Raw genomic sequence first — 26,668 nt, 5'->3', positions numbered from 1 at the left:
TGGGTGTGGTCTGCCCTCCTGGAGCAACCCTGCTGGTAATACAGAGCGCAGTGCAGTTAGTTTCCCCAAGCATGAATACGATGGTAAGGTGATACTGCACTTCCTGTCGTTGGTGATTGGGGTGGATATCTTCATGCGTCTCCCAGCCTTGAGGTCGACAGGTGTTGACTCGATGCTCAACCCGTCGGGAAGGACATGAAGGGGGTCGGCTTCCAACAGGACAGTGGTTGAGTCGGTGAGGTTGAGGCGGACATTGCAGACAATCATTCGAGTCTGTCCAGGGTTGATTGTAATGGGATGTCTGCCCATCAGGACACTGCACATGTCCTCTCCTTCCTGGCCCTTCAGAATAGCAGTGAGCGCATTGATTTTCTGCCAATGAGATTTAGGGAGGGTACGATTAAGGGATATCTTGGCATCATTCTTGGAGTCTTCCTTGATGAGTTCCTCGATAACATTGTAACCGATGATCGGGTGTCTCATTGCTTGATTGGTTACGAGGACAGGAACGGTGATGGCTGGTTTCTGTTCACGCCTTGGTATTCTCAACTGCAGCTTCACCCATCCTTCATATGAGACGACTGTATCATTCACTGCAGCCACCTGCAAAGTCTCCTCTCCATCTAGAATTGCTGAAATGGGTAGGACTTGGGTTTTAGGTATGTACTGTCGCAGCCAATCTAAGGAAATTATTGAGACTTGTGCTCCTGTGTCCCACAAGACTTCAACATGCGTATCATTCAGCACCAAAGATACAAGGCATTGTTTTCCAATAAGTTTTATCATTCGCGTCCTCGTCTTGGGGTTTATTGTAGGTGTTGTCGAGTTGAGGGTAGGTCGGGACTTTGATGGATCTGAGGTTACTGGTTGTCCCTCCCAAGTAACCCTACCCCGTTTCCCTGCCTCCTCATGTTGCATCCCCTGGCATAATGTTCAGAGCTTCCACACCGGAAACAATGGCGGCAGCTCTCTCCTTGTCCTTGTTGCTGGCATGCCTCGCAGCCCCTCTCTCTCCTGCCAGATCTTGGTCCTCTCGGTTGAGCCATCAGAGCATTGAGCTCGGCCTTCACAATCTGTTGGATGCTGTTCGTCAGCTCTTTCAAGTTCAGTGCCTCTGTCTTACTCGTTTGCTTAGAGGTGGTCTCAGGCTTTGCCGGTTCTGCGATGGCAGCAGCAACTCGGGCTTGGCGAGGTTTCAGCTTTTGTTGACGCTCACTCTCATGTGCAACTGCAGTGGTCAACACCTCCAGAAGCTCCTCATCCGATACATCTTGTTGTAGAGTAGACCTGAGCTCATGCTGGATAACAGCATCCTGGAGACCGGTGGAGATTGCTCTCCACGCCATCTTGTGGACCTGCGTACTCCCATAGCAGATTGCTGCCCCCTTTTCCTCTGAGGCGAACAGTACCTTTTGTTTCAAGTCTAGGGTGCGGAGCACGAAGTCATGTGGCGATTCCTTTGGAACCTGCACAGCCGAGGATAACTCCTGGAAGAGTGCAGTAGCGTCCCTCTCTCTAAAATGGGATCGCAGGAGGCGTCGTAACAGTGGCAAGTCCAAATCACCTCGACCCTCCAAATAGCTCCGGAGCGAGAGCCCTGGATTCACAGCACGCACCACTGCTTCGGTGATCTCCTCAGCTGGAAATCCTTTTTTCAAGCCACTGTTAATCTGTCTTGCGAGGGAAACGAAAGAGAGTTTGTCCTTCTGGCTAGGCTCGCCAATCTGCCCCTGTATCCTAAACTCCTTTCTCCACGTGACTGGAGTATGTGGCAGCTGGTTGGTCATCTTGAGGATGGGGGATCTCTGTGACGTGTCGTCTGCCTCTTCAGCTGGCTGGTCTGACTTTGGCTGGGTGGGTGGTTCCCTTGGAAGCTTAGTGGTCCTGGCCTTTACCTCAACCACATTATCATCTCCATCTCTGTCCCCCTTTCCCAGGATCTTGGCCAAACCCTGCAACACTGATTTGCCTCCGTCCTCTGAATCCTCCAGCTCATCCCCATCTAGGAAGCGTCTGATGACACGCTTCAGTCCTGCTCGCCCTTTCGACTTGGCTTTCCCCACGTCTTCCTCAGGTAGCTTGAGCTCCGCTGCCGCCTTTAGTAGCTGCTCCTCCGTGCTCGCTGACAATCTCTGCAGCACATCGTCGATCAGCTCCTCAAATCCTGCCATCATAGATAGCTCCGGAATCGGCCTTCTTGTCAAGCTGTCTCTGGAATTGGGTAGGGCCTCGTCTAGGGCTGTTCGGAGATGTTGGAGTTGGGTGGAGTCGCTAGGGAGAACTCGTACACCATCTCAGCATCATCATCCGGGCAGTGCCTCCAAAATGTAGCCCGCCTCGACCCTTTAAATGAAGAGAAAAGACAGACACTTGTTATTTCTTGGTAAAAGTAACAGTAGAATGCCTTTTATTTAAACAAATAATCAAACACATGAGTGTATACAAAATAATAATATATATATGTTGCGATTCAACATATATATCAAGATACTGTAACCCCGAGGTTATTCAGTATTACATAATAAACTTAACATTGATAACACAATGTATTAACGAGTTCCTATTTACATCTACATAATCATTAATAGTTTCATTATCGAATCGAATAAACACTAACCTAGTAACATACAGATAATATCATATATATTCCTAACCAAACTGTGATTCGTAATACCCTCTAACTCTAAAGGTATTATGAACTTCATTGCATACCTAGACAATATTATCAAAATGCTGAACTATTATCCTCTCAGCTTTATAGAAATATAACGTAAACAGAGACCTATATTGTATCCTTCAAGCACACAGCACATACATATGCTCAGGTGAAACTATGAAACTATCGTTTTAGGAAAACGAACTTATCAATCATTACTGCTATCTGCATGATTCACCTATTAAAGCACTATTATTATGCTTAGACATACCCAAGATTATGACATAGAAACAGAGATAAATAATCATGGACTATAATATACAAGACAAGAAATATAGACTATAGAATATTGATTGTCTCTAAGAAATCTGATAACTTCCACTTCTACAATATACAGGGAAACATGTTGTATTAAGCCAATCGATATCCTAAACATCAATCTTTAAATAGAAATACAATTATGGGATACTTATGTACAGGTTTATTCTATTGAAAACTACCAATTAACTATGCTAAGACAATCCCTTATGCCAGGCAAATGCAAACTCTTCAGTGTTTCCAACTTCTAATCTGAGCTCTTAAGCAAACATGCCTCCTAACACTAATTCCCTTGTCCTAGCCCAATGGAGAGTGTAATAGCTTACAACACAGCATGAACGAGAATACTGGGGAAGGGAGCAAGAGAGAGAGGGGAAGAGATGGAGAGAGAGAGAGAGAGAGAGAGAGAGAGTGTTCCCTGCCAAGAGAGAGGGTCAACCTCTACACACAGAGTGAACAGAGAGAGAGGGAGAGAGAGAGAGAGAGAGTGTGTGTGTTCCCTACCAAGGGAGAGGGTCAACCTCTACACACAGAGTGAACACAGAGAGAGGGAGAGAGAGAGAGAGAGTGGAAGAGGGGGAAGATCTACTACACATGGCGTACACTCAGTGTATGTATTGAACTCTGTTGTTTCAACACAATGTATCCACACTTGATCATACACATTAACTCAATGGCACTGTTGCATAGAAATCACAGTCAATCAACATCACTCTTCAACAATTAGTACTTCTTAGAACTCCTTCTACATCATATAGTCACACACATAATCAATAACTTTTAACTGGCATTAGTTAATATTCAACATCCAATCACACTCAACAATTCAATGATTATAATAACTTGAAAGATGAACCAAGCTTACCTTTAAATGAAGAGAAAAGACAGACACTTGTTATTTCTTGGTAAAAGTAACAGTAGAATGCCCTTCTCACAAAGTGTGGTCAAGCTCCTGCAGTATCTGGACTCTTCGATTATGTTACAGGGGTAACCATCATTACCAATAGAGGGACTGCCAGGTGTGCTAATTAAAGGCCTGCTCGTACATTTGTGTACTTTGTGGGCCTGCCCACACTCAGACTAGTTTTCATAGAACATTATTGAACATTTATGAAAGGACACGATTAGACATATTAATCACAAATGCTGAATATCTCTGATTCCAACTTATTTGTTATATATTTTTTTATTTTGGGTTTAATTTCAGGGAAATAATCAGGCAAATAAAACGTTAAAAAGACACCTTCATAGGTAGAAATATTGAAAGTCGACAACGCAACCATCAATACTAACACTGACAAGTAGGTCCTATATAAACCTGTTATTTTAAAACAATTCAACTAACAAGAAGCTAAGAATTATGAAACAATAGGTGCGCATTCCAGATTAAGATGTGATTAATTATTTATTATTTAATACAGTAAGCTAAAAAAAAACTTTATGCAAAGATAATACACACAAGAACACCTTGTAATGTTACCTTTTAGGCCCTTATTGGTAAAATTACAAGGTTCTCTTGTGTGTTTTATTTTAGGGTGAAAGCAATTGGAAATTAAGTACCAAAATTACTAAATTGTAAACAATATATGACACAATCAAATACAGTATGTTTGTCCATACAAATTGGTAATCATGATAGTGTTATATACAATTCGTTTAAGGTGCATTTTAAGGACGGTTTGTGAGAATTTATAAAAAGAGTAGGCCTATACATATACCAGTACTAAACAATAGGAACTTGGCAAATCAAATAATGCGACAGCGCAGCGTGAGCTGAAAATATTAATATTTAGACCATAAAACGGACTTTTTACACAGCACTTGAAAAAATCACTTTGTAAATGAAAAAATAATGAAAGCTCGATATCCGAGCTGAAATATATTTTGTATGTTGACTTCAAAACTTGATATTTTAAGCTCCATATTAGCCTATATTGAGCAAGATATGAATCTCATCAAACAGGCAATGCAAGCGCGAAGCGTGAGCGAAAATTTTATATAGTGACTTTAAAAAAAAAAGTCTTGCCCTCACCTTAATTTGTTCACTCCTCTTCCTCTTATTTTCCTCTTCTTTTTTCTTTTTTCTTTCCCCTACTTTTTTCTTTCTTTCTTTTATGCACCGCCAATTTTTTTCAGGGGGGGGGGGCATGTGCCACCCTGGCCCCCGTAGCTACGCCACTGCGAAGATTGCCAAAACGAATGATCTTATGCTACGGTGACATAAAAATTATGATCGAATTCTGGATTTTGTAAAGTTTGCAGATGGAGCTCAATTTTTACAGCTTTCTTACGACGTTCGTTTGATTCCGAAATACTCGAGAATGCCTGGAGTACTTCTTACGTCAAACGTACGGCCGTCGTATGCCTCTGTGCACTCCCTTTGTCTATAGGGGGTTAGTGTCCTCGGGGGGGGGGGTAATTGTTCCCGATGGTAATTGTCCTCGGTTACACTTCGTAATTCCGAAGGTTCGTAATTCCGAAGGTTCTTTATTCCGAAGGTTCGTAATTCCGAAACACGTAAATTGCCTATACCTCGATGTTCGTTAATCCGAAAACGTAAAAGGGTTCGTTAATCCGAACATTTGTGGCGTTATTCCGAAGGTTCGTTAATGCGAAAACGAAATAAGGTTCGATGTTCCGAAGGCTCGTTAATCCGAAAACGAAATAAGGTACGTTGTTCCGAAGGTTCGTTAATCCGAAAACGAAATAAGGTTCGTTGTTCCGAAGGTTCGTTAGTCCGAAAACGAAATAAGGTTCGTTAATCATTTCGTTTTCGGACTTACGAACCTTCGGAATTACGAACCTCATTTCGTTTTCGGATTAACGAACCTTCGGAATTACGAACCTCACTTCTTTTTCGGACTAACGAACCTTCGGAATTACGAACCTCATTTCGTTTTTGGACTAACGAACCTGCGGAATTACGAACCTTCGGAAATACGAACCTTCGGAATAACGAACCTTCGGAATATCCGAACCTTCGGAATAACGAAGCTTCGGAATTACGAATGTATGCGATTGTCCTCGGGGGGAGTTGTCCTGATACTATTAATAGGCAATCATATTGAAAGAGCAGAATGAACGACAAAGAAAAATCGAAAACTTAAAAAATAGAAGGGAAAAAAGTTGATTGTGATGATGATGAGGAGGAGGATAAAAATGGGGATGCTGATTGATTGGCGGTGTATGGTAGCCTAACTAACGATTGATGTGTATGGTGAAATACAAATTAATATGCTGGAATGTCTGGTAAAATTGAAATTCAATTTGCACTTTACAATTCAGTTTTAGAAAATCTGATAATTTTCTTACTTGCAGAACTTAAGTTTGCAAGAAAAAGTTTTTATATGCTACTGAAAACTTGCCTTAAAAATATAAATTCTTTCTCGAAAAAGGCGCTCGCGACTTTTACTGCACAACAAGTGGGAGACTTTCATAACAATCAATAAATGGGTAGAAATGCAGGGGGCCGGCATCATTTTTAAGGGGGCTATAAAGGCTTTTGCCAAAATATAATGTGGCGCTTACCATATTGGGAAATAATTAGTGCCCAACAGGGTCAACTGGGTATCAGTTTCTGGACAAGTGAGCAAAGCAAGCAAGTATACAATCTACTTTCACTCTATAAAACACGTTTAGGCCATAATCATATGAAATAAAAGTAAAGGGAGGATTCAGATTAAATTGTCCGTAACACATTATGTATGCGTTTCCCTTTCTTATGAAATATTTCTGTCTTAATTAGATGTGAACTTCTCTAATGGCGTGCAGTTTCAGGTGGGTGTTTCCTAAAACTGTTCTTAAGTTAAGAGGGAGTTTAAGAACGACTGATGAACCTTATTACGCTCTAAATATAATCACCAATGAACATTAATGGTCAATATCATTTACCACACGAAAGGGCCACCAGTCGTTCTTAATTAATACAATAAAAATGATTTTCATTTTTTAAGAAAATGACATTTTATATTACACGATATATATGATATATGGGAGCTGCTCGCGTATGATGTCTAAAATGATAATAAAAAACTAACCTTAACAAAATCTTCGATGGATTTTCCTCAAACCCGGCCGAGTCCCCTATATATATAAATTTATATATTTTTTTTTAAATTCTGCTATTTACAACAAACTTTTCGTCCGAGGGAGAACTTCCCTTTTTGAACCCAGTCAGGTCCAAAAGGTGTTTTCTTTCATCCAATTAAGTTATCTGCATGAACAGAAATGTTCGTCGGATGAAGGGATGTAAAAGAATTATTAAGATAAGAGGGAGAAGAAAAAAAATTCTCTCATCATTTGAATGAAGGGGAGAATGTATACTTCTTCGGAGTTTGGCTATGGTATTAGTCCAGGCTAGTTATTATTTAAAATGAGGGTTTTAGAAGGGGCCCTTAATAATCATTTTGCTCCGGTTTGCTCCCCCAATTGCCTCCAAGACGAGACCTTTCCAACCAGCCAGAAAGTGCACAAAATTTGTTAACACCTATCGTATTTCATTATGGTGCGAAGTCCAGCGAAGCTTCGAGTCATGCCATGAGCATGCATACCGGTACCGTATACTGGTACAATAATGTTCTTTCACACTTCAGTAAATAAATCAACACATGACGAGACCGTCGGCTGGTTATGTGTTTTTGGACTGTATGATCGAACTTTGCTCATTCAAATGGTTTATTGAGCATGACCTAAGCGGGATTTATTGAACCTTTTAATGCATACAATAGGTTGTTTTATGCAATTACATATTTTTAGTGTTTGCTAAACAATAAAAATACAATAAACTTGATCACGGGATGTCGGGGTATGATGAGAGTAGCTCACACTACGGCAGCGGGGGCAGCGAGCGAGAGAAGGCCCCTGAGAGTCGGGGGACTACGAGGGTTTTACATCAGCGCGGAGGAGCGCCTCCGCCCAGCTCGGCCTCCGCGTCAGCTGTTCCATCACGATTGAAGCCGAAATTGCATCTCAACATCAGTCTCGCACAGCAACACAACGAGAAAAGTCACAGTGCAGACGACATACACAACAACGAAGCTGGGGATAAACTCGGGGCCATCGTTCCTACTCTCCGTTTGCTGAATAAATGGAGACAGAGTGCAAAGGATTTCACGTCGTCATCCACCACTTCAAGTGGTACCCGACCGAAGTTGACAAGCAGCGTGAGTTTAGCCCCGAACAGCGGCATGTCTAGCCTACAGCTTCCGGTGATTCCTGCCTCTCTACTGAGTCCAGCAAACCCAGTGGCTACTCCCAAACTACCAAATGCTCTCATCGAGATGTGTGTTGTTGTGGGGATGGATGATGACACTGGATTGAAAGTTGCCAAGAAGTCGATGTCTGCTTCTCAGGTATTAATTTAATTTATTAAGCTTAAAATTAAGCTTTAATAAAAATTAAAGAAGCAAAACTTTATTCTTATCTTCTGAATTTGTTTTGCAAAGCTAAAAAATACAGACATGTTATTAATATTAATGTTAATTAAAATGATTAAAGAAGAGTTTGCCTCCTTCATTGAATATTATTATTAAATTAGCTTCTTTTTTACTAGTTAATAAAATGAGGTGGACTCATTATATGACAGTTGATTTCTACATTTCAATTTTGAATTATACTTTGGGTCAAATAGTAATATTGTTTTTATTGGAAAGGGAAATTGTAGGCCTATAGAAACTTTTAATGACTCAAACCAGTGATAACAACATTTTTTTTATAAACACCTGTTTGGGGTGTTTATTTCAAGAAGGACTCGGAAAAGTTTATTGAAAATCTAATGCATTTTTAATACTGAAACAGAAATCTTTCAACAAAATATTACAATACGGTACCAAGTGTGGTTTTGATAAATGTCCTTGTCTTTTATTTCTTGATAGTTCAATTTCCGAGGCGGTGGAGACGGAATGCCAATATTTTCCAGCATCTTTGAGCCACAAGTTCTGGCCGTGCTGACGCGTCAGATGGCCGTCTTCCCCCAGAATAAATCTCTCCTTAATGATGGGTACAGCGAGTACCCCCGGACCCCTGTGGTCACGCCCCCTGGAAGGGACTTCAGCCCGGGAGGATTCCCCTACGTACGTCAGAGACGCATGGCGAGGAGGCTGTCCATCAAGCCCCGTGCGCTTCCTCTCTCTTACAATCAGGAGATGATCAATTCACTTCCTCCACTGTGCTTCCCTGGTAAGAATCATCTATTATTGTTTGCCCGTCTCCACCCATCTCCCGTTAAGAATATTTTATGAACAATCTTAATTCAGCATCTTAAGATGAACTATGTAGAGATGACAAGCTTGAGGCACAGCCTTGTCCTTGGCAGTTTGCCATAAAGTATATGGAAATTATTAGCATATATTTATTATTTAGCATATTTGTATGTATACTGTATAGTGTAGATTCTTTGTTACAGTACTTGCAAATGTCATCTTTTTAGTGAAATGCATTTCATTGGGGAGTTTATAAAATAAAGTGATCAAGATCCTGCTGAACCTCTGAAGGAGAATGGAACCTTTGGAACCTTTAGCTTGTACTGTGAAAACAGCAAAATCAAATAAAGTATGAAAACAATCGGACCAAAAATAAGGAGTTATGAACATTTGAATGTTGAAATCTAAATGCTCTCATTTGCAATGAGACCTAGATTCGTGATGTCACACAAGTACAACTGTCCCCTTTGTACACTTATAATATACCCCCCCCCCCCAATCTCTCTCTTTTTTGTTGCTTATTCTGAGGGATAATACAAAGTCTTTGTGGAACATGCCGTCTGATAAAAACAAAAGAAAACAAAACACCTACATTTTTAGATGGGCCATGGATAGACTTGATTAAAGTCACAATTAAAGTGAAAATTTAGAAAGGTAATTGGGGAGTTGTACAAGTGTGACTGACATCACATTGGTTACATTGCCAATGGGAGGAATTCCTATGCCCACATCATCAGTGATCTCAACAATCAAATGCTCTTTATTATCTTATGATATGTTCAATTTTCCTTGAATTTTCATTACTTTGTTTCTTTGATTATTCTGTTTTCACAGTTTGATCCATCTGATAGGAAGAATCAAGAGGGTTCCCCCAAAAGTTGTCAATGCAAAGAACCCATATATTTGAAGTAGTTTCCAAGTATTTTCTTGCTCATTACTTTGTTCAGTCTGTGATACTACTACAGGCCTCCTATTTGAAATATTTTCAACATTTTATTGATATTGGCTGCTGCCAATCCCCCCTCTCTCTCCCTCTGAAACACTGAACCTCCTCCCCTTCCGTCTTTTTCTCTGTCATATTCCTTCCTAATTCTTGCTATTCCCATTGCTGCCATAGTCTTCAAAAATCTTTGATCTCATCTTGTTCTGTGGTTGCTCAGATTTTGTAAAGTAATTATTTATCTCTCTAATATTCCTCTGTCATAGTTGCTAAATTGCTTGTGAAGTCTTAAATACGTCATAATGTGGTACCAAATAGTATCACCTTAATTTTTCATTTCTCCTTTATTTTCATTTTTTCAGGGGGCCTTGTTGGTTGATATATTTTCTAAACTCTATTTTGAATTGTGTGAGCTCTTTGCTTTATCACAACATTTATTATTTACCACAAGTAGGTTAAGATTCTATGTTTGCGTGTTGTGATGTGTTAAATGTTGTCAAAAGTGGTAAGAACAAAAAGGCAAGATGTCCAAACATCTTTTCAAGTCTTCATTTTTTTTTTTTTGGGGGGGGGGTTATTAATAAGATGGAATAAAGGCATAGCAACACAAGAAGCCCATGGGAAAAACTCATCACTACAGACATCCATGATTGAATCATGAGATTTTCATTAGTGGGGCAACCATGCATACATGTATGGTTGACCTTCACAGATGAAAGGATTATCCATTAATACCTGATTATCTTCAGATCAGTGGTGTATATCGTCTCCAAATTCTAATCATCTCCAATTACTCATATTTGGGGTTATCTTGTAGGCTACAGAGAGTACAAGTCTCTCGACACATCCATGGTGTACCTGCTGTTTTAAGAATTGAATTCGATCCAAAGTAATGCATGTACTGAAGTACTGTATAAGATTGTACTAAACTTCTCTCATCCTGTATTTTGATGTGTAAAAAGATCTTTACAAGTGTTTGTGTCTTTGCGAAGTTTGCGCCACATTCAATTTTCATTATTGGTTGACAGTTTCGAAAATATACTTCCAGTGTATAGGAAATAGGGTGAATGGTGATTCTGCCCCTAAAATAGCCAAGCTGCCCCCCAAGAAGCCCAAATCACCTCTAAATTTTGCAAAATTGGAATGCTTTGGGGTGGCCATCTTTTCTTAAAGTTGAATTAAGAAGGGGGTGAGTTTCCATAAATATAGATTCTACACACAATATATAGTATATATAAGTTGTTCAAACAGATAGCATGTCACAAAAATCCTCTGCCTTCTCGATATTTTGCTTTGAAAGTCTATGAAATTAGCCACCTGTCAGAGCCCGAGAGACGAGTGTACAGAAAAGCCACTCGGAGTGTGACGTCACCGGGGGGAATTTAGTATAAGAGGTGCCTGAATGTCATACAGAAATGCTATGCAGAGAGAGAAAGATATTTTACAATTTTTTTTCAAAGCAACTCAAATCAAACAAATAGGACTGATATGTACAAATCTTTACTTTCCCTGTATAAAAAACAGTATGAATAACCATCATGAACTCTTCAATCATGATGTAAGATAGCAAACAGTGAGTTATTGAATGATATTTTCACTATTTCTCATTTATTTTATCACGATGTTCAATCAAGTGAATAGCTGGAAAGTAATTCCGGCGGCTAGCTCAGCGCGCGCTGAACGCATAATACTAGTAGACACAACACCCAGGCATTGAGTGTACTGTTAACTGTTATGGTCTGGTACGTCGACTTAGTTCATGGCCGTGCAGCGATCCCCTGGCGTTTTTTCTTCTTTTCTTTTGTCTTTGACTCCACTTTTATATCCTCTGGATCATTTCCACTCATAGCTCATTCCACAGAACAATCTTGAACCAAACGTATTATTCTTTCTCGGCCTTCTGAGTTGTTTTCTATATTTAATTACGCTAGGGGTCACCGTCACACATACAAACGCAATTCGCAAGTGAGTTGAAGACAGAGGGATATTATAGTAATTAGTATACATATCTATGGTTGAAGAAAACAAGAAAGGTATGCGGTACGGTAGCTCGACAGCTAGCTGCGCCGGAGCGGGGGGCCGGTCGGCACAAAGCAATTCCGCAACCAACTGTGTTTTTTTGCAAGAGCCGCGTCACACGCGGATAAATATGTCATAATAACACGTCTGCTACGTTATCGACTGGTGAGAAGATCTCGATCAAATTTCATATTATTCACCTTGAAATTATTCCTTTAGGGTCTATGGTATCATTCTGAGGGAATTTACATATTTGGAATAATAGTACGGCCACAAATATTTTAATCATTTCCTCTTTGCAAGTTCTATGGCTCGCAGATACAACTTCAACTGCAGTTATTCCATATGAAGGCGTACGTGCATAGTACACAAAGCGGCACTGCCTTGTTTACTACACCGAGACCGAATACCCCCCGGTGACGTCACACTCAAAGAACACCCGTCTCGGTAGGCATTGCAGGAGCGAACTCAGGGAAAATGGGTAGGGATAAATCGTTCAAATTCACTATTTTGAAAAAAGAAAATGGGGGGTCGAATCACCTCTTAGTGTTTGGGGGGTTGTAAGGTTGCTATTAATGTAAATATCTCAATATTTGGAATCGTCTTCTTAATTCAACTTTAAGTTGCAACAAGATCTGCCACAACAGTATATATAAGAAATTTAGAAAATCATTAAAGGAGAATGAAACCCTTGAAACCAGCTGAATCCATATCAAAGAGAAAAATCAAAGAAACATATTGTTGAAAGTTTGAGGAAGATTGAATGAATAATAAGAAAGTTATGAGCATTTGAATATTGAGATCACTAATGCCATGTAGATCCTCCCATTGGCAATGCGACCAAGATCTGTGATGTCACACATGTACAACTTCCTCATTACTTCAGTACTTATTTCACTTATATTCTCACTTTTATAGAGTCTATCACAAGGTGAGGTGTTCTCTTTATGAGAGGACAAGTACAGAGGTTTCACAACATTATATCATTGATGAATCTTTTGTCATATGATTAGAATGAGCAAAAAGAGATGTTTTGGGGTATATTTTCAGTGTCCAAAAGGGGAGAGTTGTTCATCTGTGACATCATAGATCTTGGTCACATCGCCAATGGGAGGATCTCCATAGCATTAGTGATCTCGACATTCAAATGCTCATAACTCTTCTATTGCTAGTCATATTTTACTCAAACTTTTGTTGATCTTATTCTTTGATTTTTCTGCTTTCACAAAAGCTAACTTGCTCCTCTAGAGTTTCATTCTCCTTTAAGCATTCAGCAGAATTATGGGATATTCCTTCATACTACAGTGCGTATAAAAAAAACGGGACAGTTTTGAAGTCTATAAAAAAATTTGTTTCAAATTATGATATCTATATTTTGATGTTAATATATGCTCTGAAATCTTATCTTTGAAATGCAATTTAAAAAATAAATTTTGTTCATGCTTGAGCGAACACAGGACGTTTTTTTTCGGGGGTTCAAAAAGAGGCTTGCGCCAGAATGGCAGAATATGAGTAATATGATGATCAGACTTCTCGCTAATCAGCAGACTTCCTCTTAACCTTTTCATTATCTGTGCCATAATTTTCAAATTATGCTGTCAAATTTTATTAACAAATTTATTTATTTACTTGAATTATTTTGTTTTTTCATTAAAACTTCTTTTACCTTTCATTATCCTTCATAAGTAAGAAATGAAGACTTTTTGTCAACCCAAGCAAGAAGATTTGCATTATTAATTGGGAAAACTTGAAATTATTCAAATCCTTTTATTTTGTGAAACAAATTATGTTATGGTACCTTTAAAAGACATGAATCAATTTTTCAAGGGGTTATTGATTCCTTGACCAAGTTTAATCATATGCTTGACAGGACAAACAGGAAGGGATTCATATCTTTCAATGGCAATTGTTTACTGAGTCAATTTTGAAGGAGCTACATGTATATATATGGCAGATCGGGTAAAATGTATTAAAAAGTTGTGAGCGAGGCGAGCACGCAAATATTCCCACTTTTTTATTACAATACCAGATTTTGTGATAGATTTTGACATAATCATAAAAAAATATATTTTACTTTTTATCTTTCCTTTGATTTCCTTTCCACTTTTTTTCTTGGTCATGATTTTTTTTAATTGAGGGGGGGGGGGGGAGCATCCCCGAGCCCCCGCCTATCTGCATGGCACAGTTCAAAAGGCACCATAACCTTTGTAGCACACAATGAAAGGATTTGAAAAAAAATACACGCTCTCCCAAAAATTGTTTTTGCTTGAAGAAGGAATATTCAAAGCTAAAAGATAACATATTAAAAAGAAACAACACCAGAACAATTCAAGCAAATAAATAGATTTTAAATGAATTTTGACTGCATAATTTGAAAATTCTGGCAAAGATAATGAAAAGATTAAGAGGAAGTCTGCTGATTAGCAAGAAGTCCGATCATCATATTTATAATTTCATGCCATTTTGGCGCAAGCCTCCTTTTTAACCCCAGACAAAACATGCCGTGTTTGCTCAAGCATGAACGAAACTATTTTTTTTTAATGGCATTTGAAAGATAAGACCTCAGAGCACCTATGAACACCAAAATATAGACATCATAATTTGAAACAAAAAAATTATAGACTTTTCAAATCTGTCCTGTTTTTGTCTCACCTGCATAGCAGAGTGAGACTATAGGCGCCGCTTTTCCGACGGCGGCGACGGCGGCGGCGGCGGCGGCGTCAACACCAAATCTTAACCTGAGGTTAAGTTTTTGAAATGACAGCATAACTTAGAAAGTATATGGACCTAGTTCATGAAACTTGGCCATAAGGTTAATCAAGTATTACTGAACATCCTGCCTGAGTTTCATGTCACATGACCAAGGTCAAAGGTCATTTAGGGTCAATGAACTTAGACCATGTTGGGGGAATCAACATCAAAATCTTAACCTAAGGTTAAGTTTTTGAAATGTCATCATAACTTAGAAAATATATGGACCTAGTTCATGAAACTTATACATAAGGTTAATCAAGTATCACTGAACATCCTGCATGAGTTTCACGTCACATGACCAAAGCCAAAGGTCATTTAGGGTCAATGAACTTTGGCCGAATTGGGGGTATCTGTTGAATTACCATCATAACTTTGAAAGTTTATGAATCTTATTCATGAAACTTGGACATAATAGTAATCAAGTATTACTGAACATCCTGTGCAAGTTTCAGGTCACATGATCAAGGTCAAAGGTCATTTAGGGTCAATGAACTTTGGCCAAATTGGGGTATTTGTTGAATTACAGCCATAACTTTGAAAGTGTGTTGGTCTAGTTCATAAAACTTGGACATAAGAGTAATCAAGTATCACTGAACATCCTGTGCACATTTTAGGTCACATGACCAAGGTCAAAGGTCAATGAACTTTGGCCATAATGGGGGTATCTGTTGATTTACCATCATAACTTTGAAAGTTGATGGATCTGACTCTTGAAACTTGGACATAAGACTAATCAAGTATCACTGAACATCCTGTGCGAGTTTCAGGTCACATGATCAAGGTCAAAGGTCATGTAAGGTCAATGAACTTTGGCCATAATGGGGGTATTTGTTGAATTGCCATCATATCTCTATAAGTGTATTGGTCTAGTTCATAAAACATGGAAATAAGAGTAACCAAGTATCACTGAACATCTTGTGCGAGTTATAGTAGTTTTCAAAATCAGCACTGCTGCTATATTGAATCGCGTGATGCAGGTGAGACGGCCAGAGGCATTCCACTTGTTGTTTTATATGCACTGTATAGCATAGTTGCTCATTGAGCAAAAAAATCAGCCCTTGAGATGAAAGAAAAAAAAAAAAAATTGTAGCAATCGTTCCGATGTGATGAGAAAAAATGATAGTCCCTAAAAAAATCAAGATTATTTCCTTCACTGATTTCCTACCATGCATTTTGTCATACGAAGTGGATATGGAATATTAAATACTTCACTGTACATGTATGCCGTGGTGTCCCCGGTTGTTGTCCCCTCAGGATGCCACTCATTTCACCTTTTTCTTCCTCCCCAGGAGAATTGTTTTTTTTTTCAAGACAGTTCTCAAATATTTCCTGTAAAAGATAATTATCAAATACTTCCTGTTTCAAGAGTTTTTTTTTAATTAGCTGTTTGGAAAGTAAAACCTGTTTTTCTTTGGGATTTTATGGGGAGGAAGTTGAATAGTTTAATGTTTCTGCTTCAGTTCTTTCTGTAATTATACTAAACCTTTTTGGCACTGACTGTCGAAGAAAACAAAACAATGATATAGTGGTAATACTACTGCTAATGATGATGATGATGATAATTATGATAATGATAATTAAAATGAAATATGTTGACATTAAACTAATTGTATAAATAATAATTGTAATAATTATGATATCAATTTTAATGATAATCATCTTGTTAAAATAATCTCTTTACATCAAATGTTTGTGGGAAATTTTTTTGTCTCCTCCAATTTTCCTAATTCCCTGACACATCACCTGCCCTATTATTTATGGAGTAAACCTGTTCCCCCAGGATCCTCCCTAATTTTGATTCTTCTATAACTTTTATTAGAAGATACTGATGAGATTGATGATGAGAAGAAGAAGGAGCTAGAAGTAAGATGACAAAGAAGGAAAAGAAGTAGAAGACAATGAAAAAGAAGACAAAGGCAAAGGAGAAGGAAAAGAAGACAATGAAGAAGAAAATGAAATAGAAGTAGGAGGAGGAGGAGGAGGAGGAGGAAAAGGAGGAGGAGGAGGAGGAGAAGAAGAAGAAGAAGAAGAAGAAAAAGAAGGAGGATGAGGAGAAGAAGAAGAAGAAAAAGAAAAAGAAGAAGAAAGAGGAGGAGAAGGAGAGTATGTGCAGACTGCCAGCTAGGTGTTCCACTTGTACCAGCTGTTTTGATTTTCTTGTTAGATTTTAAAAATGATACATTTCAACATTTCAGATTAGAAAGACCAATACTAATGATCTATTATGACAGCCATGTTCAATTTTTTCTCTGATAATGAGTCAAATAATCACTTGTTAAAGTCCAATCATTTTCAGACTATGCAAATACATGTATGTGTAATTTCTATTTGGTGGTTTAATGATGTTGTTGATTGCATTTTTACATCTACCAGATAACTCTCAGTGCATTGTTCATATGTTTCTTGGTTTAAAAAATGGATGTATGATAAATGTTGGTTTGATGAGGTTGTTGATTGCATTTTTACTTACAGAAGATAACGTTCTCTCTATTGTTTATGTTTGTTTAGTTTCTGAAGAAGGATGTTTGATAAGTGTTGGTTTAATGAGGTTGTTAATTGCATTTTTACTTACAGAAGATAACTTTTTGTCTAATATTTTTATCTTTCTTCAGAACCGATAAATGTTGGTTTGATGAGGTTGTTGATTGCATTTTTGCTTCCAGAAGATAACTTTCTCTCTGTTATTATGATTCTTAGTTTCTGAAAGAGGATGATGATAAGTGTTTGTTTAATGAGGTCATTGATTGCCTCTTTAACAGATAAATTTCTATCTGATGTTTGTATGTTTCATTGGTTTAGGTGATGCAAGGGTCAGCAAAAGTCAGCGAGAGGAATCATTCCATTATCTAGTTCTGACCAGTCTCAGTGGAACCAGATCGTATGCAACATGTCTCACTTTCTATAGACAATTTATTGTGCACAAGGTAAGTTCCATATGAAAACAAAACAATCTCCAATCTAGGGGCAGTGATTTTCTGTGTAAGGGTATTAAAAAAAATGGAAAATGCTGCCGAAGAGGTGGCAGCTTTCGCTACATGTACAGTACAGTTGGGGTAATAGTAATTATGTTTTGTATCCTCTGGAAAAAGCGCTTTAAAGCGTCGTGGTCTCTCCTTGCAATCAGAGGGTCGTGTGTTCGAATCCCACCACGGCCTAGCGTCCTTTTGCAAGAGGTTAATCCACACTTTGCCACTCTCCACCTAGGTGTTAAATGGGTACCCGGTAGGATGCGAAAGCCTACGTAGGTAGTATGCCTAGCAATTGAGTCTTGGAACTCTTGTTGGAATGCTCCCCAGGGAGTGGAGAAAGTGCATACATTGTGTGCGGGCATGTCAGGATCCGATGACCGGGGTAATAATAATTGCAATGTAAAGCATTCAATAAAAACAAAGTGTAATAAGCGCTATACAAATGTAACTATTATTATTTATTTAAAAAATTCAGCAATTATCCTTATCATTTGGTAATCATACCGGTAGATGTAATATTTGTTTGAAAAATATGGACAGAAACTGCAACTACAAAGATTTTTATTTTCTTGAATGATGCTATTTGTAAATACCAATAATCAACTGAGAAATATGTTTTTAGAATGCTATTTGAAGAATATTCTGATAGAAATCCTTATTTCTTTTCAGTATCCCGATGAGGATTTTTACAGTTTGGAACCGAAGACGTCAACCACCGTGCAGAACAATCAGAAAGAAGGCCATGAGCAGGTCATGTGTTACGTCCCAGCATGCATTGTTCTCATCTCACCGAATCCTTATTTTACAGTCATGAGGGAATGTTTGTCGAGGTAAGGTCATTAAATCAACCCCAGTTAAATGTTGATTTAATATGATTGAAATAAAAATCAAACAGGCATAACACTGAAATTGTATTTTGGATGTTATATAAGAAAGATGCAACGATTGTGCAGTCCACTGTTTTCATTAAACTTTTATTTGCACATCCTAGCCTGTATACCAAGGAGAGAGCCTACGGCATCACACATTATTTGCTTTGTATTTTATCTTTATAGGTAATATCAAATATTTAATTTGTATAGCTTGAGGTGAGGTTTTCATTGATTCACATAAAATGAATAATGATGACTTTACACATAGAAAACTTAAAAAACCATAAAAAACATAAAAAACCATAGGAAAATTGATTTTTTTTAAATTTCATATATTACATTATAAAGAATATAGTGATTATGTGACATTATAGGCCTACATGTAGACTCCTTCATTTGCATGTCCTTAAGGATGTGTATATCATATCACAATTTGTTTTACATCTGATCATGATCAAACTTTAGATGTCATGTTTTTTTCAAATTTTTCATTAATCAATTCAAATTTATTTTAGGGTAGACTTGATCTTAAAATCTTTTATAATCAATTTGGTTTGTCACAATATCATTGTAAATGTAGATCCAGTAATGTGACATCAAGAGATACAGCGTACGCTCAATATTCATGATTGAATGTAATTTTTTGTGCGCTCTTTGCCATATATTTGCTTAATTAAACAATTTATTGTATCTTTTCTATTACAGGGCACATATCAAATCAATAAATTCTAACATGATTAACTTTAAACAAGGAAAACATAATGAAATTCATTTGAAATCCAAGTACACTGAAATCCCCAACATAGATAAAGCGCATATATGGGATTATTGCTTTATTTGAAGCGACAGAGTGACAGACTCAGCTTCCGACAGAATTCCATACATGTTTATTTCATATTTCAGTTTTTCTTCCATTTTGCAGGTTAATTAATTTCACTCATTACTGAACCAGTTTTCACCTGAATCATAAAATACAATTTATTTTATTTTTAGTTAAAGTATTTGGTGGATTGTAAATGTACTTTAACTAATTTGTAATTATTGACACAAGTTGAATATCTTTGATGTACTGGTAACCAGTGCCATTTAGACCTTTGACCTTATATTTACATTTGCTTATCATCTTGAATTTCACACAATCTCTAGTTCCTGTTTACATTAAGATCATGATATCACAAAATGTTTATTTTGGTTTCCTGAGAAAAATTGTGTTTCATACTATGTATATCTAAAGGTCAAAGACAATTTCATCCTTTTCAGGAATGGTCAAAGTTTGGAGTGATTCTATTTTATTTTATCAACTAATTAATTTCAGATATATTCAACAATTACGTGTATATTTTGTAGTTTCTTGACAAAGTTTGAATTACATAATGTAAACCATGTGGGATGAGACCAAATGGAAAGAAGGCGAAGCGGATGTAGACCAGTTGGGAATTTACCAAATGGCCATTAGACCAAATAGTTATTATACATAGAATTAGGCCATGTGAGATGAGACCAAATGGAAAGAAGGCGAAGCGGATGTAGACCAGGTGGGAATTTACCAAATGGCCATTAGACCAAATAGTTATTAGACATAGAATTAGGCCATGTGGGATGAGACCAAATGGAAAGAAGGCGAAGCGGATGTAGACCAGGTGGGAATTTACCAAATGGCCATTAGACCAAATAGTTATTAGACATAGAATTAGGCCATGTGAGATGAGACCAAATGGAAAGAAGGCGAAGCGGATGTAGACCAGGTGGGAATTTACCAAATGGCCATTAGACCAAATAGTTATTAGACATAGAATTAGGCCATGTGGGATGAGACCAAATGGAAAGAAGGCGAAGCGGATGTAGACCAGGTGGGAATTTACCAAATGGCCATTAGACCAAATAGTTATTAGACATAGAATTAGGCCATGTGGGATGAGACCAAATGGAAAGAAGGCGAAGCGGATGTAGACCAGGTGGGAATTTACCAAATGGCCATTAGACCAAATAGTTATTAGACATAGAATTAGGCCATGTGAGATGAGACCAAATGGAAAGAAGGCGAAGCGGATGTAGACCAGGTGGGAATTTACCAAATGGCCATTAGACCAAATAGTTATTAGACATAGAATTAGGCCATGTGAGATGAGACCAAATGGAAAGAAGGCGAAGCGGATGTAGACCAGGTGGGAATTTACCAAATGGCCATTAGACCAAATAGTTATTAGACATAGAATTAGGCCATGTGAGATGAGACCAAATGGAAAGAAGGCGAAGCGGATGTAGACCAGGTGGGAATTTACCAAATGGCCATTAGACCAAATAGTTATTAGACATAGAATTAGGCCATGTGAGATGAGACCAAATGGAAAGAAGGCGAAGCGGATGTAGACCAGGTGGGAATTTACCAAATGGCCATTAGACCAAATAGTTATTAGACATAGAATTAGGCCATGTGGGATGAGACCAAATGGAAAGAAGGCGAATCGGATGTAGACCAGGTGGGAATTTACCAAATGGCCATTAGACCAAATAGTTATTATACATAGAATTAGGCCATGTGAGATGAGACCAAATGGAAAGAAGGCGAAGCGGATGTAGACCAGGTGGGAATTTACCAAATGGCCATTAGACCAAATAGTTATTAGACATAGAATTAGGCCATGTGAGATGAGACCAAATGGAAAGAAGGCGAAGCGGATGTAGACCAGGTGGGAATTTACCAAATGGCCATTAGACCAAATAGTTATTAGACATAGAATTAGGCCATGTGGGATGAGACCAAATGGAAAGTAGATGAAGCGGATGTAGACCAGGTGGGAATTTACCAAATGGCCATTAGACCAAATAGTTATTAGACATAGAATTAGGCCATGTGGGATGAGACCAAATGGAAAGAAGGCGAAGCGGATGTAGACCAGGTGGGAATTTACCAAATGGCCATTAGACCAAATAGTTATTAGACATAGAATTAGGCCATGTGGGATGAGACCAAATGGAAAGTAGATGAAGCGGATGTAGACCAGGTGGGAATTTACCAAATGGCCATTAGACCAAATAGTTATTAGACATAGAATTAAACCATGTGGGATGAGACCAAATGGAAAGTAGATGAAGCGGATGTAGACCAGGTGGGAATTTACCAAATGGCCATTAGACCAAATAGTTGATAGACAAAATAGAATTAGACCATGCGGGATGAGACCAAATGGAAAGTAGACAAAGCGGATATAGACTAAGTGGCAATTTACCCTTGTTATTGCAGTCTTGCTCCAGACCTGTATGCCAAGCCTCAGAAGATGAATGAATTACTCAAAGAGTTCACCTTGCAGCTGCTTATCATACCCACTCCGCCAGCTGGAAACCTGTATATTGTGAGTGATCTTCAAATTATTCTATTACTGAACGATTTATAAGAAATAATCAAATAAATGAATAATGTTAAATTTATCTCCCTCGTGCAGGTTTTAGGTATATTTATGATTTTGTTATGTAAGATTCTCTTCTCTATTGATTAGAAAAAATAAATGAACTATCACCTGCAGATATTTCAACATGCTGCAAGCTAGTAACTACATATAGCTGGTGGCTAACTTAATACGCGATTGAAAGCTAGCAAACACTACATGCTTGCTAAAAGATCCCCCTGAATTGTTTTTATGCATGCCTATTACAAACTTATTTGAAAGCTGTCTAGTCACCAGTTACTAACTAGGTGCTTGATAGTTACTAGCTAGCCACTAGCTTGAAATTTGTGTGAGAGATATTTAATTTTTGAGTCATTTCCCTCTTGCAGGTTAAATTGTTTTTTGCACCATATCTCGGCATAGCATGATGAAAAACAGCCACAACTGAAGTTTGGTGAGAATCAGAAAAGATGTGGCCAATATGAATACCTCCTGTGTTAAGTCAGTGTAAACTGGTCTTTGTTTTTGACTATTCATTTGACTATACCTTGGATCACCAATCCCACCAATCCCACCATGAGCTTGATTGTCAAATTTGGGGTGTGGAGATTTTTCATCAATGTGCCACCTGGATAATGCTCTTTGAAATACTGAAACGCACAGAGAGAAAATTGATAGATGACAAGTACTCCAACCCTTTCTGCAGTAATAAGATGCAGCACCTTCATCATATAACACATGACAAAAGGACAGCATTACAGTTTCACTTTCCACAGGCTTCTTGTTTTAACTTGAGTACATGATTGGTTTTTCTTACAGTACATCAGAAATACACTCCAGAAACACATTTCAGTCTCTCAAAACAAACACTTCTCTTTGCTTATTAATGAATTAAGAGCCTTTGTAATTGTATAAATTACATTGACATGCTTGTTAAGATGGAACCATGCCAAATTCCCTGGGCTTCACGAGTTACCAAATACATGTATACAAAATAACAATCCAAGTTTTGTAAATTCTTTCTCTTTCTCTTCTATTTCCTGTTATGAAGGATTTGTATTGCTTTTATTATTTTCAAATTGTATGATTCTTTTTCCTTTATCAATGTGGGTTTTTTTCTCAGTTGCAAAGCCATGTTTTGACAAAAGCTTACTTAGCAGAAAAAAAAAACAAATACAGAAAAATTTATATTACATATATGGTCACAATAGAATCTATATCTAGGATGACAAGTGGGGGGAGGGGAGGTGCAAAAATTTGGTGCCAAGGTCAAAGTTCAGCACCATAGAACCAGTTTCCCTCCCTTGAACAGGTCATTTTGGGTGGGGGGCAAGGCCCCTTGTGCCCTTTCCTCAGGATGAGATCTGTCCCTAACGTTGTGTGTGTATTTATGTATGAATTTAAATGTAAGTTTTATTGAAGCAGGGTAGCCCTTTCATGTGTAAAACTGATTTAGAAAGGGGCTGTCCCTCAAAAAAAGTGACAATTTACAAAGAATTTACAAATAATGGATACAAACATTCAATGAAAATAGTATTAAACAGATGAGTATAAAACTAAACTACAGGAACCCCCCCCCCCCCATCAGAAAAAAAACACACACACAAAACCAGAACCTGAACTACAGCTTCAGTGGAAATAATTTTACATTTAGTTTTAAGTAATTGAAGGGATGTGGATTTTCTTTAAGTAGAAATTAATTCATAGAATTAATTCCTGAGTAATGAATCATAATATTAAAAGGACAGTGCCTACTCCGTTAGTATCAAGGAAGTTCAAAACGGTATTGGATTTAAAAGGCAGTTGATATTTCATTTTGGCATTTTTGCTGTGACTACATGTACATTCTCGCTAAACATTTAAACCTAAATATTTAAGTTCTGCAGATTCTTATGTAATATTTAATGATATACAATACATTGTATGTGCCATGGATGTAGCTTGGTTGTGGCTTGGTGTTATATCTGCATACATGTATGTTGGGTTTTTTATTTTTGTCCAGAAATATTGTTTTATCATACTATCCTATATAGAGAGAGAACATGCCCGTTTGTATCACAAGTTATGTTAGTTTTAATGAGGTTTTTATCATGCTTGGCTGTGAACAGATGCTTTTATCAAGGTCTGGTACACTTTGGACTTGAACAACAGGCTTTTTCATGTATGCAAGATCTAATGCATAATGTATTGATTTCAGTGTGCAGAAATTATGTTCTCAGGAATTAGACTTTGCATACAGTCTCTAAGATTTTTTCAAATATAATAAAGATAAAAAAATCAACTTTTCTCATTGATAGTTTATTCAGGAATGTTTTATTGATATCCACAACCACATACAATGTAATAAATGATGGTACTCTGTTTTTTTATAGTGTAAATTGAGATGCAGTCTCTGTAGCATATACTGTATTGAGAAAAAAAGAGGAGGAGACTTTTATGCAGAGGTGGGGAGGGCAGTGGTGTAAAAGGTTCTGACTCACGCTTCGTAATCAGAAGGTCGTGTGTTCAAATGCCTAGTCCTCTCTCCACCCAGGTGCTAAATGGGTACCTGATAGTTTACAAATTTGTGTCTCGATTGTGACTGGCTGCAATATTCCCCAAGGAGTGGAAGATGTGTATGTCATGTGCGGGAATGACTGATCGAATCCGATGACTGGGGTAGTAATAAATCTGTGAGCCCATAGAGACGTACAAAGTGTGTTATATGCACCATATGAATATAAACCAGATAATTTAGTCCCTATTTTATAGTATTAATTGAAAGAATATTATAGCTTGTTAGTATCCCAACTGGAAACATTCATCAATACATATGTGAAGTCCATCTTTAATATCTTAATTCAGAATTCATTAATCTGGTTTTAGTTCGTTTGTATGTATTTGATCAATTAAAATGCTCCATGTATATTCATAGGAATTTATATGTGATCATACCAACTTGTTTAGTTTTGTCAGATTTTATGTATGTTTATATGTAGGTGTGATTATAAACCACAAGATCTGTAATCAGTTGAGCTTTTAATATGTAAACTTAAGTAAGGGATTAGTAGCCTACTCTATGGCTTTAAATAAATGCCCTGTTTCATATGAAGCATTAATTTGTGATTCCAAATTAAAGTGACATTATTTCTCTAGCCTAACATTACTATAATTTCAATTTAGAATTGATAAAAGATTGTACAAGATAGGGCCCATATTTTGATGCCGTTAATTTCAAAGTGAGATTGAGTCCAAGATTCAATTTGAGTTAAATAGTCTTTGCGAGGGTGAAATTGCCAGTCGTTATGTATGGATTTCCTACGCTGATATATGTACACAGTATTGTACATTAAGATTCATGGTTATAGACTATAGAACCTGTCTATAGCAGTCACCTCCCTACAAAGGCCACATTTTGTTTTTCCCTTGGGATTGTCACCTTAGACAGGTTTCACTGTATTTTAGGAACTTGTCCATAGTGTCCCCCTGTTCATGAAGACCACTTTTCTTGTTTTCTTTGAGTGATGTTTTTGTAGAGGTTCACTCTATCATCTCCTTTTTGAAAAATTGCTGTTGTGTTTGCAATTCGAACTACACTGTATGCATGCCATTCGAAATGAGGGAGTAGTTCACCGATTGTAGATGGCCCCGTCTTACAAAGAGTTGCGATTGATCCAATCAAACACAACTATGGAAGGCCAGCAACGTCAACATCTAAAATGCAAATTTGTTCAAAATATTTTCTAGATATGATGTATATCATACATTCATCATTCTCTTAAAGATTCAGTGTGGTTCTCTCTGTTTACTAAGGAGATTGTGCAAATTTCCTGTCAAAAAAATGATGGTATGGATGGATTTCCATGCAGTTGAGATTGATTGGATCAAACTCAAGTATGTGTATATGGAAATCCATCCATGTCATCATTTTTTTAAGGAAATTTGCTTAATGTCCTTTGAAATCAAAGAGAAGCATACTGAAATTTTAAGAAAACAGTGAATGTATAAATATACATCATATTTAGGAAAGATTTTTAACAAACATGTATTTTAGATATTGACATTGCTGGCTTTCCATAGTTGTTGCTGATTGGATCTAGTATCTTTGTAAGACAGGGCCCTGATTAAAACAGGTATTATAAAAACTCGTCCATAAAGACCACATCTCCTGTCTATCTTGGGTGGTCTTTCTTTACAGGTTTACTGTACAACGTTTATACCATTTTTAAATATTTCCTTTTCAGACCCTCATGTTGAATGAGTTCACCATCAGCATCCCTCCTCCAGATGACCCTGAGAAGCCGGTAGTCAACATCTCTCTCCATCTCCCGTTCCTCATCTTCACCCTGGATGATATCCTTAAGATCATCTCAGCCATCCTGACCCAACAGAGGATCATCTTCCTCTCTCATGATTACTCTCTCTTGGTCCCAATCATAGAGGTTTGTGTATTGTTTGTTTTTAGTGTGTTTAAAGTGGAAGTATACCCTGACGAAAAGTTTGTTGTAAAAATACCAGAAAAAAATATTTAAAAATATTGGTGAAGGTTTGAGGAAAATCCATCAAAGATCGAGA

General features: G+C 37.6%; 1 protein-coding gene across 2 annotated transcripts in view; it reads left to right on the top strand.

Annotated features, from left to right (window-relative positions):
* The first annotated feature begins 7,546 nt into the window (after positions 1–7,546).
* LOC129260512 (DENN domain-containing protein 3-like) overlaps positions 7,547–26,668 on the top strand; it is a 52,700-nt gene continuing 33,578 nt past the window's right edge. For both annotated transcript variants that reach the window (XM_064099713.1, XM_054898496.2), the window contains exons 1-6: positions 7,547–8,325; positions 8,848–9,151; positions 17,687–17,811; positions 18,526–18,686; positions 21,973–22,081; positions 26,338–26,535. In XM_064099713.1, coding sequence (XP_063955783.1) covers positions 7,771–8,325; positions 8,848–9,151; positions 17,687–17,811; positions 18,526–18,686; positions 21,973–22,081; positions 26,338–26,535 — 1,452 coding nt within the window. In that variant the 5' untranslated portion in view covers positions 7,547–7,770. The remainder of the gene's footprint in view (positions 8,326–8,847; positions 9,152–17,686; positions 17,812–18,525; positions 18,687–21,972; positions 22,082–26,337; positions 26,536–26,668) is intronic.

This window comes from Lytechinus pictus, chromosome 1 (genome assembly GCF_037042905.1).
Source record: "Lytechinus pictus isolate F3 Inbred chromosome 1, Lp3.0, whole genome shotgun sequence".
Taxonomy (NCBI): domain Eukaryota; kingdom Metazoa; phylum Echinodermata; class Echinoidea; order Temnopleuroida; family Toxopneustidae; genus Lytechinus; species Lytechinus pictus.
Note: the sequence above shows the minus strand (reverse complement) of the source record. Positions and strands in the feature narration are given on the sequence as shown.